The sequence below is a fragment of the Numida meleagris genome, chromosome 1 (assembly GCF_002078875.1).
Source record: "Numida meleagris isolate 19003 breed g44 Domestic line chromosome 1, NumMel1.0, whole genome shotgun sequence".
Taxonomy (NCBI): domain Eukaryota; kingdom Metazoa; phylum Chordata; class Aves; order Galliformes; family Numididae; genus Numida; species Numida meleagris.
The window spans coordinates 119,832,547-119,851,302 of record NC_034409.1 but is presented as its reverse complement, the minus strand read 5'-3'; the positions used below and the strand labels follow the sequence as shown (position 1 = coordinate 119,851,302).

The 18,756-nt window shown below is 40.1% G+C and overlaps 1 protein-coding gene across 1 annotated transcript in view; it reads right to left on the bottom strand.

Moving 5' to 3' along the window:
* Window positions 1-17,234, bottom strand: part of VEGFD (vascular endothelial growth factor D) — a 33,219-nt gene extending 15,985 nt beyond the window's left edge. Inside the window, exon 1 of the mRNA XM_021409836.1 lies at window positions 16,588-17,234. Within this exon, the coding sequence (XP_021265511.1) occupies window positions 16,588-16,677 (90 nt within the window). The 5' untranslated portion in view covers window positions 16,678-17,234. The remainder of the gene's footprint in view (window positions 1-16,587) is intronic.

The window sequence follows — 18,756 nt, the reverse complement described above, 5'->3', positions numbered from 1 at the left end:
TTAATAATTTTAAACCTAAGATCATAGAATATAGAAAAAAATATACATGCTACATGGTACAGAAAGATCTCTGGCCTTATCTAATGCAATAATTTGTACTACTTTAAGTATTTTTATATTTCTAAAGCTACACAAGCTCATTGATGTGTAAATTAACTGACTTAATGCCTGCTAAATAATTATTGTATGGAAAAGTTTTATTAATAGCATTTGATTTCATACTCCAAATGCATATCCAATAGGTTTTTATGTGTGGTAATTACAAAACAGTACTTCTGATATTGATGCATTATAGTGGTGTTGACAAAGCCTGCCTATGTATGCAGTTTTGTTCCTTCTTTTTCCGTTATTGGAAATTGGAGAAGTACAGTTAAGGGAAGTGGAAAGAACAGTATACATTACAGAATTCTCTTGGAGTCATTAGAGATCAATCCTAATCAAGTACATCGTGTTCATCCAAAACTCACCTAGAATCCATGGAACTGAGTTATTGTTTCTCTGTCAACTCAAATCTTTCTCAGTGTCACCAGGGCTGTTCAACCCTGAAGTGGATCAGCTGCCTTTACCCTTTGTATTTCCTAACAAGCACCCAAGCTCTTTGGTTAATGGGATAGCCAATTGCCTCCCAGCACAATGCCGTAAGAGTTGTGTTCCTTCTTCTTATATTTGACTTCTTACTGGAGGGAACAGAATTTACAGGTGATTTTATAACTTTCACAGGAACCCAATACAGAATTTGCTGATGTCCTTTCCCATAATGACAGCAGTATTGAGATAAGGTGCTGTCTATCACTCCGAGCACTAGAGACACTAGGCATGATGGTGAATGGAAGACACAGATAGATTTTAAGAGAGCACTGAATCTCAAGGAATTGTAGATTTTTACAGTGTGGGCATCTATGGAGTCTGTGCCTAGTTGCTCTCAGCTCCCTCTACAGCCAATACAGAACAACAGAAATACTTGTAGAGCATGACTCATTTGAAATTGCACTTAAACTGGCCAGCAAGCAAAGGCTCACCAGACCACAAGAATTATCTGTGTTGTGGATCTTTGATCAAACAAGTACCATTGCAACTATCTGGGATATAAAACATTTGAAAAGAAACATCTCATTTTGTTCCAGTATACCTAGATGCCAAAACAGGAGCAATAAATACTGCCTTACATATTTGTTTTGACTTCATTAAGACTATTACAATACATTCATCTCATTTATTCTTTTAAGCTCATGCTAGAGCATGGACAGACTTCTTTATCTAGAATGTCTCCCATCCTTATACACTTTGACTTACAGAGGTAGCTATCCACACCAGCAGGACATGGCACTATAGCCTCAGATGGAACATTCTATTGTCATGGCACAGTGGCAATCAGTACTGTGTGGTCACAAAATATTTCCCAAGCAAACATTTATAGTCAACCTGTTTTGAAAAGGACAGCATCAAAAGGAAAACAGAATATTTCATGACCTCAGGTAGTACGATAGATGGTGTACAGTGTGTTTGCTAATATCACACAGATGTGAACACTTCTTTCATGTATAACAGTTTGAAATCAAGCCCTGTTTAGTTATAGACAAACATACTCAGGCTGTGTGAAAACAACCAAACAAAAACACACTTTGAAGAGCACGGCTTTGCATGTAGATGAGTAAGTGTTTTAAAATAGGAAATATTGTTGAAAATATAAAATATGCTAAATCTACCACAAGTGTGATGATTAAGGACTTTATCCCCTCTCACAGTGATCTTGAATGGGTACCATGCAAAAAGCCAAATCTCTACTGACATTTTTTGGAGGTCCAGATCCTGAGAAATAGCAAGAGGAACAGCGCCACTTTTTGTCTGCTTCTCATGACTGCAGCCACCTGCACATGCTATTTCAAACTTTTCGGAGAACCCTACCTCCCTTTTTTATGCTTTCTTTGACAATTACAGCTCTTTCTTCCAGATTCCTCTCCCTGTCATGGTACCACCTGCCTCACCTCTGCCCTCCTCAGTTACTTTCCACCTCCAACTTTTGCCACTCTTATCATCTTGTACTGCTTGCATGCTACTGTCCTTTGATTTTGTTTATTTTCACTTTCTTTTCCTGTAGCCTTAAGAAATGAGTCAGGTGCAAGTTTAATGAGATCAAACTCACACTGAGTTGTTCAGCCTTTTGGTGTAAAGGGACACCTGTTTTTCTCCCTGCCATGCCCTCACTCCCCTTCTCTTAGGTCACAGAAATTGGTAGTTAGCTGAGATGAGCCATCACCATCATCATGGTTATTGGTTGTGATGGCTGAAATCTAGTTGTAGAACAGCACTTCACTGCACTTGGCATTGCTCATATAGCTAGAAAAATGATAATCTCTGGCCATAAAAATGTGAAAATTTCCATTAAGACTTGGGAGAGAGAGAAAGTAGAGAAGGAAACATCGATAAAAGGCCAAGACAATGTAAGTTACATGATCCCAAGAAGAAAAAAAAATCTTTGGAGCCATGTCATTGGAAATCTTCAAATGTCATGAACTTTTAGTACCGATAAATGTATATCTTGTAGTCGATCAATGAACTATTAGGGTTGCTCTGAAAGTAATACCTCCTATTTTATGATACTGGCCCACAACAACACAGGAGGGTGTTGGTGGTACAGCAGTAGAGGCTGAACCTTCTCACCAATACCCTGTTATATTTTGTTGCTATGTGACAGATGGCAGCAGAGGGACTATCTGACAAAATGACATCTTACATGGAAGTGTGGATGAAGCAAAGGAGTGGAATTGAATTCCTCCATATGGAAAGAATTGCACCCACTGACGTTCATCGACACTTGCTGAATGTTTATGGAGGCCAAACAGTGGATGTGAGCACAGGGAGGCAGTGAGCGATATGTTTTACCTGTGGCTTCCCCATCGAAGTAATGTTCAAGATGCAGTCCTCAGTGTGTAAAGTGATGTGCACTGTCTTTTGGGACAGGAAAGGGTTGATCCTTCTGGATTTCATACATCTTGGACAAACCATCAACTCTGACCACTACATGGTGACTCAGAGTAAGCCGAAGGCTCAAACTGCCAGTCAGAACAGAAGAGAAGAAAACCTTTGTCTTGCAACATGGTAGTGCCAGGTCCCAAACCAGTTTGAAGATCGTGAAACTCGTTGCTAATCTTGGCTGGACTGTTCTACCACACTCATTGTACAGTCTGGATTTGGCGCCTTCTGACTTCCATCTGTTCAGGTCAATGAAAGATAAACTGGGCAACATTTTCCTAGCAAAAATGCCATCATAGCAGCTGTGAAACAATGGGTCACTTCCACTGGTGTAGATTTGTATGAGCTTGGCATACTGTCTCTTTCTGATTGCTGGCAAAAATCCAGAGCTAATGGTGGTGACTGTGTTGAAAAATAGTGTTTGTAGCTGAGAATTTGCTCTATCAAGTAGTGTTATTGTGCTTTTTGTATCTGTTGTAGTTCCCATGGAAATAAATAGGAAGCATTACTTTCGGAGTGACTTATGTACATAATGTTATTGCCTATAATAAATTTTTGCTACAAGCTCATCAATATGAAATATAAAATTAAAGTAGAAGTAGTAGGTTTAAGTATTTCATTCTTATCTCTAGAGCTCATCAGTAAGAAATATCAAATTAAAGTGAAAGTACTAGATTTTCAAAGCATCAGAATTGATCTCATACCCAGAGCTAAAGGTCTGATTTGTACTCAAATGAAGTTTTCTGGCTTTCATAACAGTAACCTCCCATATATTCCAAAACTTTGTTCAACTCATGAAGGAATATCTGTTTTCCTGTATTTGGGCAATGAGCAATGTCATTGACATCAGGAAATGATAACTTGGGTTAGTATTGTGATTTTTGGATAATTACAACTTCTGCTCTTCCAAAAGAAACTATAATGGGCTATCTATCTTCTTCCTAGCAATCTCAGATGCCAGAAAAACCCTAAAAGTAGTTAGTGTTGGAAAGAAACAAAAGGGCACTGATGTATTCAGTGGCCTTTACCACTTTGGAAGCTAGCTTAAATCAGATGCCGAGTTCATTAACCCTTTGATTTATGACAGTCAGATGTTTGTTTTTTGTGTTATGTTGTACACGTGCAGAATTTCATAGTATGCACTGCTCATACAGTGCCTTTTCTCCAGAATTAGTATTGAAAGTCTCCTATCAGATGGTGTAAATCAGCAGTTTGCACCATGCTTTTCTCCACTCTTGGCAAGATCCTAGGTTTCTTGCCTAAGAAAATGCACCCTAGCCTTTTCAAACTGATGTCTGAGTGAGCCAGCAGAATACAAGTAATACATTTTTACATGTTCCACCCTTTCTGGCATGTCACAGATAATCTTTGCATTAATGATGTGTTTGGCCCATTCAGGATCTCCTGGAGGTATTTTGAACTAAGGAGGAAAGATGTGTTGAATGCAATAATAAAAGAAAGGCCCACTAAAGCCCTAAATTTCTTGAGGACCTATAACCCAAACACATGCTTAGGACCCAAAATTCATTCTTTTCAAGTCCAGTAACTATCGATATTTTTATTTAAGGAAACAGATGCACGGTGAATAATATTTTGTATGTGTGAACAGACAAAAATAAAGGCTATCAAAATCCATGAATAGACCCAAGAAGGACATCCCAAATGCTCACACGATGTCAAAACTACTTTCTTTAAACCCCCACCTCAGCACTCCTTATCCACAGTAGAACATAAACCTCTCCTCAAAGCTATAATTGTGTGTAACATTTCTTCTGAAAAGGAATTTTTTTTTCTGATTTATGGTCACAGATTCTATTGTGTCAAGCGCTGCACAAATACCAACGGAAAGCTCCAACATTATCACTGCATCTGGAGCCAGGACAAATGATTGAGGAACCTCTCAATAACCTTGCACTGTTTTATGATCCATCTTCTCAGCAGTTAAACAATAAAAAGAAGGTAACAGCTTTATCTTGCCAAGGAAAGCAGATTTTAGCTGCGTAGCAGGGTCATGGTTCTCTTAATGCTATTGTATTACAAACATGGCCAAACATGGTTAAGCTAAGTTTGAACTAAATCTTTCAAAATTAGCCAGTTTGGTCAGGAGGTTTCATCACAAACTGAGGGCACTTGGACACTGACAAAGAGTACTGGCAGCAAGTGAGAACCTTTCAAAGTGTATGTGGGTGTGGTGTACTTGATGCAGCAGTAGCAGCCACATTCAGGTCAAGAGAAGTCACGTAGAAGACAAACACAGAAGTGTTTTTTGAGAACTAATGCTCTCCCCATTACAATGCTGCCTGGAGGCTATTCTCAGAACTAGACCCAATCAAGTTTAAATACAAGATATATGATTCATCACCAAAGAAAAACACAAAGGAACTTTGCCGTTATGCATGCTATACCATAAAATAACTTCTGTTTTTTTTTCCTCTGATGCATTCCCCGAAGTGTTTTCATGACAGTATACGATTTCATCAATGTTATGGGCTCATCTTGCAGAGATGTATTTCCTACTGCTCCCTGCCAACCGAGCCAACCCACTATAACTGAAAAAATATGATCTTATGGGTGTCATTCACCTGACTGAATCCATGCACTTGTTATCTGAGGTTCCTACTGTAGTGAAGGGAGACAAATAGGTGCTTTGGTTGCACATTCATCTCATTCTAAGGTGTGCAAACTGCCCTTTTCTCTCCATTCACTCTCTAGGAGTCAGTTACTAGCTCAGCAGTCATTCGAGATGAAGTCCCCTCTCCTTACCCAAAGCATAGCTGCTGTATGAGGGACAGTGGCCACTTTTTCTTAAGGACACAAATATAAACAACCAGGACCTGAAACTGCAACGAAGCCTGAAAGATCTGGAAATGGCTGAAGACAAGAACTGGCAGTTGCCTGGGTGAAGGAATGCACTTAATTCCCTACCTCAAAGCCACGGGGTAATTTCTCAGTTGTGCTGTAGCTCATAGTATCATCTGTGATGTGGCCAGGGAACCTCTACATTGCAAGAGAATTCTTGTGGAGAAGTTTTGATCTCTCTTTGCAGGAAAACAGGCCAGCTCCTGCCATTGTGGAGTCAACACAAAGATCTGTGTGATGCCTGAAGGTATTGTACAGCCATTTGCATGGTGAAGATGTTAAGCTTCCATGGAATCTCTGCAGTAAGAGGAACTCCTTCTGATGATTTGCATCATTACTATTATTTCTAGCATTACTGTGGCTCCTCGGAGTAAGTGGTCAGCTTCAAAAATGAAATAATTAGACAATCCCAAATCTAGCGTCTACAAGTGTAGAAGACAAAGAGAAAACAGAAGATGGCATTCATCCAAAGGGAGTACCAAGAAAACACAGAAAATATTGCTTAGAGCAATAGGCTTTGATTTTGAGATAGCAGGGGTTCAACCAGTGTTAAGTTTTATCATTATAAATATTGCCTTTGTCATGGCATCTTGTATCCTTTGGGTGTTGCATAATGGATAATAAAATTGTGAGAGTCTTCTGCACCTGGAAAGCATCAGACTTTCAGGAGTAACTTACAACCTTATAAACAAGAAACTTCATAAGCTTTTAAATATCTAGCACGAGGACCCTAACATTACCATGTCCAACACTTACTAGCTTGCACTCATTTTATCATCTCTGTTTGATTTCATTTCTGAAGAGAAAAATACATCTTAATTTTCAACAGCTCCACTAAAATCAGAATTTTGATTCTCTACCATCTATGAATTTTTTATCTATCTTGTCCCATCCCTGACTCCATTCTCTCTGGGCACATGATTATCTACGTATTACTAGTACACAAAGAAGCTATTTTTACTCATAATAATTGTGACCTCAGAGAGACAAAACAATGAGATATTTTGACTTCCTACTAATATTCTTCTCTGCCCTCTCAAAGAATTTTTTTAGCATGGATGAGTCTTCAAGAGCTTGTCCTTTTAGATTGTGACTGTTTAAAGAAAAAATTTATTCTATGCTCAGAAAAAAAAAATCGATCTCTCTCAGTGCACTGACTTATCCAAAATGGACATCACTTGGGCCATCATCACAATCACAGTATTGATAGTCAGGACATTCTCTTGGTAGACTGTGGGTCCAGTGAGGCAGACCCCTAGCATTCACTTTTTAAAAAGGGTCTCTGATGCTTTCTCCAGTTAAAATTGTAACAAAAGAGTATAGCTGTACTGACTGAGTAGACTGCAAAAAATATGCAACTGGACTGAATATCTTCTTTAAGATGCTGGAAATGGCCTCATAAGTCTTTACCCAAATATAAAATTAGTGGGGACTGAATTACAGTTGAGAAACCCTAGGGTTGCATCAGATGTAGTTATATGGTAGTCAAAGAAGTTGTTTGGGGGGGAAAGTAGCAGGGCAACACTTATTCTTCTCCACAGTCCTCTCAGAAAATTGAAGCCTCGATTTGCCTACTAATTCTTTCAGCTTTTCAGATGTATCCACTGCCATAGCATTTTTTCCATCAGAGAGGGACTACATACAACTTCCACAAATGAAAATATAAATGCATCAGAGATGTACATTCTGGCTGCAAAGCTCAGACAGCTGAGGAGCAGTAAACTGCACTCTGGGTGGAAAGCCTGAAAGTCACTTCTCCACCCCCATCAGTCCCTACTAGAGCTCAAAGTTTGAAGAGCAGGCACAGGAACAAAACTTGTGCTTTCCCCACCCAAAGCCTAGGGGAGACCTCTCTGCTGTCTGCCTCCAAAGTTAAAGAGTATTTTCCTTGCTTCCTCTCAGGGAAGGGTGAATGTGTTGATAGAATCACTCATCCTGTGTGTCAATGCTGCTGAAAGAGAAATGGCACAGTGCCCTGTAAGAAGAGCAGCAGCAAATGGCCAGGGCACATAAGGAAGGACAGACACATTATGTATGTTTTTGAGAGGAATGTGGAGTGAGAAAACAAATAGTTTCACCTGATGTCGTATGAGGGTGCAGAGACCGATGGAAGCACACATCTGAGAGGTTCATATTTCTCACTGATAGAGACATGAGGTTTGAGAGTCTCTTTTGATAAAACTTTGTCAGCATATCATTTGACCAAGACCCAAAACTGGAGAAGAAGCAACTTCTAGACTGCTTCATCTTTGCTATTCAGCATAGTAAATGTTCCCTCCGGACTCTTCTCTTCCAGGCTCCAGCCTTGTTCCTAGTGAAGGCAAGAGACTGAATTGCCTGTTTCTTAAGATTAGTAGTCAAGGTAGTGACAGTTTCTAATTTAGCTGAAGATCATATTAGATACCCGATGTCTTCAGGAAAAGAGCTGTTTTGTATTTTGAATGTTTTTTTTTTCAACTAGAATAGATCTTTTGTGGTCCTTTAGCAAACAAACCAGACTTCTTGCACTTTAGTAGCATGGTTACATTATCAAAATCCTCAGAGATGAGACATTTTGGTTGTTCTCTGAACATTTGGTTTGAATGAATCAAAATATCAAAGCAAAGAAGTGAAAACAGCAGAATGTTACATGATTTGGAAATAAAAGCATGATTATTTCATTTACTTTTAACATGTCTAAAGCAATTAGAGACAGATACAATTCTATCAAAATATCTCTCACTTTCAGCCAGCTAAATCTTTTTACCAAAATGAGGTGTTTTTTTTTTTTTTTCCAGCCAGTAAATATTTTGAGAATCAACTACAACTCTAATAAATAAACCTCTCTCCCCACAGCCAGATCTTTTACTCTCATGGGAAACATCCTCACAGCAGCTCAAGTGTGCTTTTGAAGGGAACAGCACTCACTGTGCCTCATTTTGGGGGCAGTGATGGAAAACTGAGATGGATAGATGGAATAAAAGAATATGTCTACCACGGTGTGGAGTTTCTCCTTTTCAAGCCTAGTCATTTATGCACAGAATTTGCCTTTAGGCCACTCCTGTCATAGACATGCAAAGTACATTTGTGTAGTCAATGAAAGGATAGATATAGATTGCCAGAAATGTCCATGGCAGTAACCTGCTTGTATGTCCCAAATACTACTGACAGCGATGGGAATCCAACAGTATGTTTTCTCAAGCTCTCCTTCTGTCTTTGGTCTGGCACAGCAGCAATGTGTTCAGGCAGACATGATGCTCAGCTCAGAATACAACTGGAGACATTATGCAGCACTTGCTTCATTGTACACAATGCTAGATGCTAACAATATGACAGAATACACATGTTAAACATAGCATATTACATGTTTTTACAAAGAACATATCCAGAACGTAGTCACTTTGTTTTGATATTTGTCCATTCTTCGGAAATCACTGAGGTTTGGATAAAGATTTTGGAATGTTTCAGTAATAGAAAATTGAATAAAATCAGATAATTTTATGTTCTTTCAATATTTGAAAATATTTTTAATGTGATGAAGGTTCCTTCAGTTACTGCTTCCATAGGTCCTGTTTTTGCCCCAAGACACTTGACAAATGTTTTGGAAGAGTGATTAGCCAATTGAACTGCCGGATTTCCAAATGTCACTTCACAAAGCAGAGCCACTGCCAATGCCGAGTGAACTTATGTTACCTCAATCACATGCACACATTTTCCTGGAACTGTAATTTTTCTTAAGTAATATTTCCCTAGCAGTTCAGGAAAATATCCTGACATGGTTTCTGAGTCACACTGCCAATTGAAGTGAAGAGTTTTGCCTGTTTGTATGGCATATTCTCTACATGCAATGTAACATATGATAGAATCATAGAATCATAGAACGGTTTGGGTTGGAAGGGATGTTTAAGATCATGTAGGTCCAACCCCTAGCTATAGGCAGGGACACCTCCCACTAGACCAGGCTGCTTGCTAGACCAGGTTGATATAGCAACATGATGCAACTTTTTTTTTGCAATTTCACACCACTCAGATATGATTCCCTCACCAACCGCATGCACATGGTGACTGCTCTGTATTCAGCGACAAGTTCTCAAAACTAAACCAGCATGCTTTTGATCTAAAAACATGGTATCAGGAAAAACTTCTTTACAGAAAGGGTTTTTAAGCACTGGAACAGGCTCCCCAGGGAGGTGGTTGAGTCACCATCCCTGAATGTGTTTAAAAACCGTCTGGATGTGGTGCTTGGGGACGTGATTTAGTGGTGGGTTGTTAGACTTAGAGTAGTATGGTTAGGTTGCGGTTGGACTTGATGATCTTGAAGGTCCTTTCCAACGTGAGAAATTCTATGATTCTATGATTCAATTCTATGATTCTATCTGACAAAGCCATCCTGACCCAATAACAAGCAGAACAATCACTGCTATCTAAACCCGTGTGGTGCCCACACTGGATCATCATATCTCATGTGTTCAAATACGTATCCCAGTTTTTCTAAGTGCCATTCTGCCAAGACAGTAAGGACCCTAAAATGTGTTCTCCCACTAGCTGAATGGTCATATCCTTTAGGTCATATGTGGGGAAAACAGAAAAAAAAATGCAGATATCCTTCAGGAAGGACATCTGCTTTTTACTTAATTTGAGCAAACTAAAATACTGTGCTCAGTTGTTCCACTATTCATTGATACAGAAGCCCATATACACCTCTTTCATGACGACATCAAAGAAAAGAACAGATTCTGCTTGGTCTTCCCATGAGCAAATGGAGTCTCTGCAGCTGTCTCAGGGGCACAAAGAGTTTTGTTCCCATTCCTCAAGTCCCAACAAGAATTATGAAGATTTGCAAAATGTCCTGTGAAGGTAAGGAGCAGGTGGAAAGTTACACAAGAGACTGGCAAATAGTGGGAGGGATAAGGGTTTCCTCCTTGCAGCAAAATATCTTGAGTCACTTTTTCCCCAGGTAATGTAGTAAGTTTGGGTTTACATCTCAAAGTGAAGCCCAGAAAACAGTAGTGGCCAGTTTTGTAATTGGACTTGCCCTGTGAGAAAGATCTAAAAGAAACACAGATCCCAATCATGTAATGATAATTGTAAAAACAACCGTACAAGATTTTTAATGGATAGAGATAAATGAGTTCTCACCTACAACAACTGTATCTATTTTTCCCAAGCAGACACACAGGAGACAAAACACCAGCAAACCTTACTCAGATCTGGAGTGGGGACAGCAGTGACCAGAGCAAAACTTGCAGCCACCACAGCAGAGGTCTCACAAGCCAGATTCTGCACCACTTTTTTTCATTTTCAGGCACACTGTTCCTTTCCTAGCTCTGTTTGCCTCCTCTGGAAGCTGCATCAAAACCACCACATCAGTGGATAGAAACAAACAAATCCCTCTAGGGCAGAAAGTGCAAGCAGGCTGCAGCAACCCACCCTCAGACAAGCAACCCTTGCTGAGCCTGAGCTGATTGCTTGTTTTGGTTGCCCTGTGATCATGAATTAACTGGAAGTTGCTCCACTGCCCTCTTCCCTGCTTCCCCTTGGCTCTACAGAGCTCCAGAAGTGATCCATGACTGATGTCAAATTTTAATTAGCGCTGTCCTCATTTCAAACAGCTGAATAGTGGAGTAAATTTCTCATTCTCATCTGATCAATCTTAACAGCATGATGCACTTTTCAGCACTCTGCTATGTACTCATGCATTACAATCCCAGCTGAGATGGAGCAGACTGGAAGGCCAGCTGAGAGGGATTTATTTTTGCTATTTCTCCTGGGCGTGAACTGCTCTCAATAAAGCAGCAGTGTGTTAGTAGTTTCCTTTCTGAACCAATAAGAGCCAAGGACGGATGCCGTGTGGCACGGCAACAATGCAAGATTGTTCTCTTATCCCTCACTGTAGCATCGAAAGTCAGCAGCAGATAAATCAGAACAAAATGGTTTACTTCACAACCTCTAAGATAGCCCCCCACTCCTGAAGGAAAAGCACAGCCAAATGTTTCTGCAGGAGTGCTGCAAGTACATTTCTACACATTTTTGGTTTGTTGGACATCCTATCATAGTTCGTAATCACAGAGAATCAAGAGCAGCAATGACAAAACAGAGATAATAAAACAGTTCTGAAAACCACGATTTCATAATCTTTACTCCAAAGAGTCTTTTAACTTTGAAAGGAAGCTGAGTGTAAGAAAGAAAAGTCTAGTTTGAAGAGAGAAAGTGTTTCCAGCACCCTTCAGGTTTTTTTTTTCCCTAGCTATTGAGCAGTTGGCTGTACTTCCAGGAGCTGCCTTTCAGGAAGAGGACCTATGAAACAGAAAATCTGTTAAATTATCTCTTTTCTAAAAAATCAGCAACATTTGCAAACAGTTACCGGAATGCTATGAAGATCTGACTATCTGAAAAACAGCATCAGTGATAATCAGAGAGATGGAAGCTTACTTCCAGCTCTGCTAAGACTTGCTGATGTTTCTTTGCAGAGTCCTGTTTTGGTTGCACAGATAAAATGCAGCTGACTCCAGGAAGAGAGAAATGCAAAGAACTTTGTAACTCTTTCAGCTCATGGTGTGATGGCTCACCAGCATCTCCACGCCTACCCAAGGGCATGGCATTCATCACTTAGGTGCTGAGGACCATGGGTAAGTGCTCTTTCACTCCCACCTTAAGCAAAGCATGCCAGTGGACAACTGTGTTTGGCAGCTGGTTTCTACCTCTGTCCTGCTAACAGTGTCAATATGAGATTGTTGAATCTAAGACCTGCTGGAGGGAAAATGGCCACTCAAGCCTGTATCAGTATGTTTTGAGAGAATGGCAAGGAGCTGAATCAGGGGACGGTCAGGTGGGGGTTAGGAAAAGATTCTGCACCAGAAGGCAGTGGGCATGGAACAGGCTGCACAGGGCAGTGGGCACGGCCCCTAGTGTGGAGTTCAAGGAGCGGTTGGACTTGATGATCTCTGTGGGTTCCTTCCAACTTGGGACGTTCTATGATTCTATAAACATTTGGTGCTGAAGTTAAAAAAAAGAGTTTAGCTGGGGAAAAGATGTACCAGAGAATTGCCATGTTCACCTCCAGGTCTCACCTTATCTAATCCACTGTCTTTTCTTCAGGCGTACTAACCATAGAAATCTCTCTAATAAAACAAAAGAAAGTTTACAATAGTGAGAAGACCTCCAAAAGAGAAAGAAAGCTTTCAGTATGTTATAACTTGGGCATTACTTTCTCTTGCCTTCTCCTCAATACATAGAATAAGGGGCAGAACAGGGCAGGGAGCCTTGAGATTCAGACTCTCAGAGATCAGGACCTGGATCCTCATTAGAGAGGCAGTTTTTGTGTGGGAAGACAGAAGTAGCTCTGACAGACCATTAGCATTTACTGGCAAAAGTCACCTCATCTTTGATGAATATAGGACATACCGCTGTATCTAATTTTAAAATTCTGGAAAAAGAAGCTTATGTCTGTCACTGATCTAGGGGAGGAAAAATGGTGAGGGGGCAGTAGAGACAGGAAAGAGACAGTAAAGTTTGTGGTTCTCAAGCTGAGGTATTTGAAAATGTAAGAGGTTGTCAGGACAACACTTTGACAGGGAATTTTTTAAGCATTTCCTTATGAAAAACATTAATGTTCAGTCTTCAGAAAACCCATGTGGAAATCTAATTGTTCACTGAGGAATTAGAATGTCAGACTGGTACTGTGAAACCAATAACTGGAGTGTGAAATAGAGGGATTACCGCCAACCTTGACATGAGTTCAGTTGAGGAGGTGTGTCGGATACCTGCCCCAGACTGAGGTTGCCTACCACTTCCCATCTTGAGATTGTTTCCAGTTGTTTATAACATTGCCAGATGTTCGATGTTCAGGCTGAAACTTTTCATGCCAGATGTCTGCTTCTAAATGATTTTAATAACTTTTGATTTAGTGGAACATGTCCCTGCCCATGGCAGGGGGGTTGGAACTAGCTGTTTTTTATGGTCCTTTCCAATCTAAACCATTCTCTGATTCTATGACTATATGATGTGTTGTCTCAGTCAAAATAGTTTGACCGCAGTTGAGGATGAATCTCCTTTATCCATACAAAAGCCTTTTTTGTCAAGCTCATCTTTGTAAATGTCTAGCATTACCTTGTGGCCGACCACAAATGTGAAGTTTTGACACCTGAGGAACATTTGTTGGCATGGATATGCTACCTGATATCTCTGTAAAAATCCACCCAAATGTAAAAGCAGCAGCTCACAGATGCTCAGCAGTGGCTTGACAGGATTTAGCAGTTAAAATCTCTGCAGATTTGGCTTGTGCTGACCACACTGCAGCCTGGAGCTGAGCAGGAGCACACCCTTCCTCTCCTTCAGGCTCTTTCAGGGGTCAGTCAGCATGAAAAAGGGAGGTGTCAGGTCTGAGTGTGGAAGCGAAAGAAGTTGAACATTGGTAGAGGTGTGCAAGACCTAGCCAAGGAGACTGAGAGTGTCTGGGGAGACCTGAACTAGGAAATGGGGTAAGGAGAAAGGTAAGCTTGTGAATGGTGAGCAGGCAAAGACAAAGCTAGAGGCTTAGGATGGAGATGCAGACTATGTTCAGACATGACTGGAAAACAGAGAGATTCAGCAAGGCATTGAGACTACCACTGAGAAATTGAGGCCACCTCCTGACGGTCAGAGAGAGGAGTGGGGTATCCCAGTCCCTCTTGTGTGGGGAGGAGGGTGGCACATGGAGAGGATCATGGGGGGGGAAAAAGGATCATGGTGGGGGAACCTATCCAAAGCCTGAGAGGCAAAAGAGCACAGGTCGGGGAGCCAGTGGTGCTGGGATAGGGACAGGACAGAAATGGGGACAGAAGGAACTGGGACTGGCAGGCAGGGAATTACTGGGTTGGGTGTGCAGATGGGGAACAAAAGAGAATCCAGTATGCAGAAGAGGATGGGGTCAGGAAAAGTCAAGCACAACAGAGATGCTTGAGCAGCTTGTAAGTAAGGTTTTCAACTTTCATGGTATTACTTAGGATCTTTGTGGAAGGGGGTAAATACAGTAGTTAAATACTTAGTCCCTGAAACTCTGTCACATGATACCACACTGACACCAGCTGATGGTTAAGACCATCAACAGATATAAAGCTTGAAGCGACCTGGGCTGAGCTCGGTTACTTGAACTGCTGTAATAGTGGGTAAAGGGAGGAGGCTGCCCATCTGCAACCCTTCCTGTGTCCCATTAATTGTGTGTTACCTACAGCCCGACCTCATGGTTTATATCCAGGCAGTATTGCTGTTGATCTGAAAGAACTTTTAGAAAATGTTATAGGTGACTATAATACATTATTTCTTGCTCTACAAGTAAAATCTGAGGTGCAATTGGTAAGAATATGCCATTAAACAGTGTACCATTAAACACTGTAACATGAAGGACTTTCTGTGGGATATGAACACATATGCACACACACAAAAGTCCACAACATAAATGCCAAAGCAACCCAGAAATCCAATACACCATGTAAAACATTAAAAGAAAATTAATAAATGGCTTAGCTCAAAATCTTTGTCTATACAGAAAGAACCAGAACAAGCCATGTGAAAAAAAAACACAGTCTTTTCCTTTTGTTAATCAGCAGCCAACACATGTGAAACACAGCCCTTTAAAGTGTGATCTATACCGTATCTTCTGATAATCTTGGAAACTTAACAGTGACTTGTCAGGCAATGCAACATATAGAAGAATGAAGGCAATGTGTATAGGAATGATTACAATGGTCTTACTGCCTCCAAAGACCTGATTGTTAAGGTTGTAAATTAAAAGCCTGTGAATAATGAGCAGGCAAAGGGGCAAGCCATTAGTCTTCCTGAAAGCACATCACTCACCACTGCTAACTTCTGCTGGCAACAGAAATCTGCAATTAAGCACATAACTGAGCCTTTCTTTTTGAAACCACAGGTCAACATGCAGTGCAGTTCACAGGCTGGTGTGTGGTCACCCCTTGCAAGCAGGAGGTTTTTTGAAGTGAAAACAGAAGTATTAGCTTGTTTTGCTTTGTCAGTGAGAAACAGATAATTTGTTCTGGACCACACACTGAATTAATCATTTTTGGACACACTACACATTCAGAATCCTGTTCCAGTTTTTGTTCTCGTTTTTCTACATGATTGTCCTGGCTGTTCTCACATTGTCTCAGAAAATCGGATCTGAAAAATCCTGCTATCAAGGTGAGACTTTGGCTTAAATTTTGTTGTATGTATTACATTCAGAAGAAAGATTCCTTCCCAGTCAATGTTTCCTATTGTTTCTGGTTGTAGCTTATTGTAAAGTCTTGGACAACATCACCTACTAAAACAAAAGAAGAATGTTTCTGGCAAACAAGTGAGCAACTGATGAACAAGTGCTTGTAGAGGAAGATTTTCAACACTGGGATGCTTATTCCTGAAATTATAAATAGCTGAAATAAAAATAAGTGCATTTGGAAAGTATTCTAAGTACTCTGACTAGCGTTTTGGTTTGTATTTTGCTTTTATCTTGCATGAGTGATACAAGGAGTTCAATTAAAGAACAAAATATATAGCGAATAAGTAAGAATAACTAATAAAAGTAGATAAAATACTGAACAGTGAATACGAATTTAACTTCTTTATAGATTCTCTTTCCTCTATGGCTGTTAAACATCTATGCAACAATCACCAAAACAAAACAAAACAAACACAAACAAGCCCCTCACCAAAACAGCTAGAAACCCACCACCCCGCACGTGAGGTTTATGTAATTCTGGCAATGTGGATTATTAACTTTATCGATAAATAAAAATCACCTACCTTTACAGATCCATTCTCATAGTCAGATCCTTGCAGCAAATGCAGAAAAGAAATCATGAAAATATTCACAGTCACCCACAGTTTGTACATTCTGATGTTTAAATCCGCAGGTTACTATGCAGTTGTTGTCATACAGCTGGAGGCGTCTCTTTTGAAATGCATTTCTCTATCACCACAACAGACAAGAAAAGCTTCCAGATTTCTGTTATAAATTTGCAAAGGATTCCAACGTGCAAGAGAAAATATCTAGCTCTTCACTCTTCTAAGCAATTATTTTGAACAATTCACCTAGAGAATGTAATTTCTTAGGGCATATTTTAGATACATTTGAAAAAAAATCATGATAAGGCTTTAAATAGATTTGTATCTGTATGTACGCAGCTACACTCTCACAAGTGATCAGGTATGGATCCCAGTTAATGAAGTTAATATATCTTCCATCAGGGCACAAAGAGGTATTCAAAATCCATCTGTGGTCCAGAAGATTTAAGCAATCTGCTCTGCTCTGTGCTCCGTGTTACAGCAGCCTCTTCAGATGGTAGCGTAATGGCCAATGTTTTGAGCTAGAGAGCTGTAATCCAACTCTGTATTAAAACTTTTTTTCACAACCTTCGTGGAAGCTTGCAGAAGCATGTGTCTTAAATCTGATACAGACTTTGGCAGCAACGCAGTCAAATTTTGGCTCTAATCCCATTTTGTCCCTACCAATAGCATAGCAGTTTTTAAACTAACTGATGCAATCTAGACTCCCATTATTTTAAAGAAGATTACCTGAAACATGAAACTTCAGCACACGTTCTTACACAGCACACATATTTTAAGTTATTTCTTTCGAAAAAGAGAGGGAGAGGACAGAAAAGAGAGAAAGAAGACTATTTTCTTTTATGTGCTCTTATGTGGGATAGGGTTTTCTGGATAGATTTTAAAAAGTAAAGTTAAAAATGATCTTTAGCAACAAACAGAATTTTGATTTTTTAATGAAAGTTCATGAAGTCATAGATATAAAAGGGATACCTCTCTTTTTTCTTGCAGCAAAATTGTTATTTCTGTCCCAAGATATAATAAAGATCTGCATGCATTTCCTCTGTATATTTTCACTGTTTAACACCAAAGTGGAGACCTAACATTTCAATTTATAACGTAGACAAAGGCCCTGATAATTTTGCATGTTAAACTCACATTGCTATACTCTTGCATAATATTTTATATCCACGAGACTTTTCTCCACTCTCACATGGCTTAAGGTTTGTGGAATCAGATCCTACAGTTGTTACCATAAAACAATCCTTTAACTAAGATTTCAGAGCACTCATTTCCTACCTCTGACTTCCAAGCAGTAGCTCTCTTAAACACAAGCCATGTCTTTGTAACAACAACTGGCTTGCATAATTTCTTTCTAAGTATTCTTCAAAAATTGAGATTGAAGAGAAAATTATTTGAATCCATTTCTTCCAGCTGTTACCAGTTAACTGAGCTATTATATTTTAAAAACATGGATGTAACTGCATTACTTTCAGCCTTGTCTTTTGCTATTTGTTTTTTGAAAGCTATCTATTCCCCCTGTTTTCTAGCCGGTGGCTTCCCCCACCCACTGCCGTGGTTCGTGTAAGGACAGCAGGAGTTTCCCTGTCTAAGCTGGGTGAGCTCCCCTGCCCTGAGTACCTGCTTCTCCCTTTCTGCTTTGCCCACAGCCACACTGCCAGCCGTGTTCACACTCCTTCACTGGCCCCACACAAACAGGGACATTCTGTGTAAATGCTCATTGAAACACATCAACTATTTAATTCATCATTTTAAATGAACGTATTATCTCATGCTTACGTACGGTCACTTTGAGATCATTTCGTTTCTGCATTTCCCTTCTGATGCTGGTAACCATCTGCTTGAAGGAACTGAAACCCTGTGGAGCTAAAGTGATGCTTCTTAGCCTCAGGGGCACTGTTTCAGCAGAAGGAACCAAGAGAAATAATAGCCACTACATCCTCAGGACTGCATGATAATCATCTATTGACCTGCAATTAACTGGAGAGGATACCTGGCCATCAGCATCTCTCATTTATGGGGATTATTAATTGCACACAGACTCATTCCCAAGACAGGCAGGAAGCAATATTTCCCTCGTGCCCTGAAGCCTGGTCACTGGGCGTTACTTACACAACCCGTCTCCAG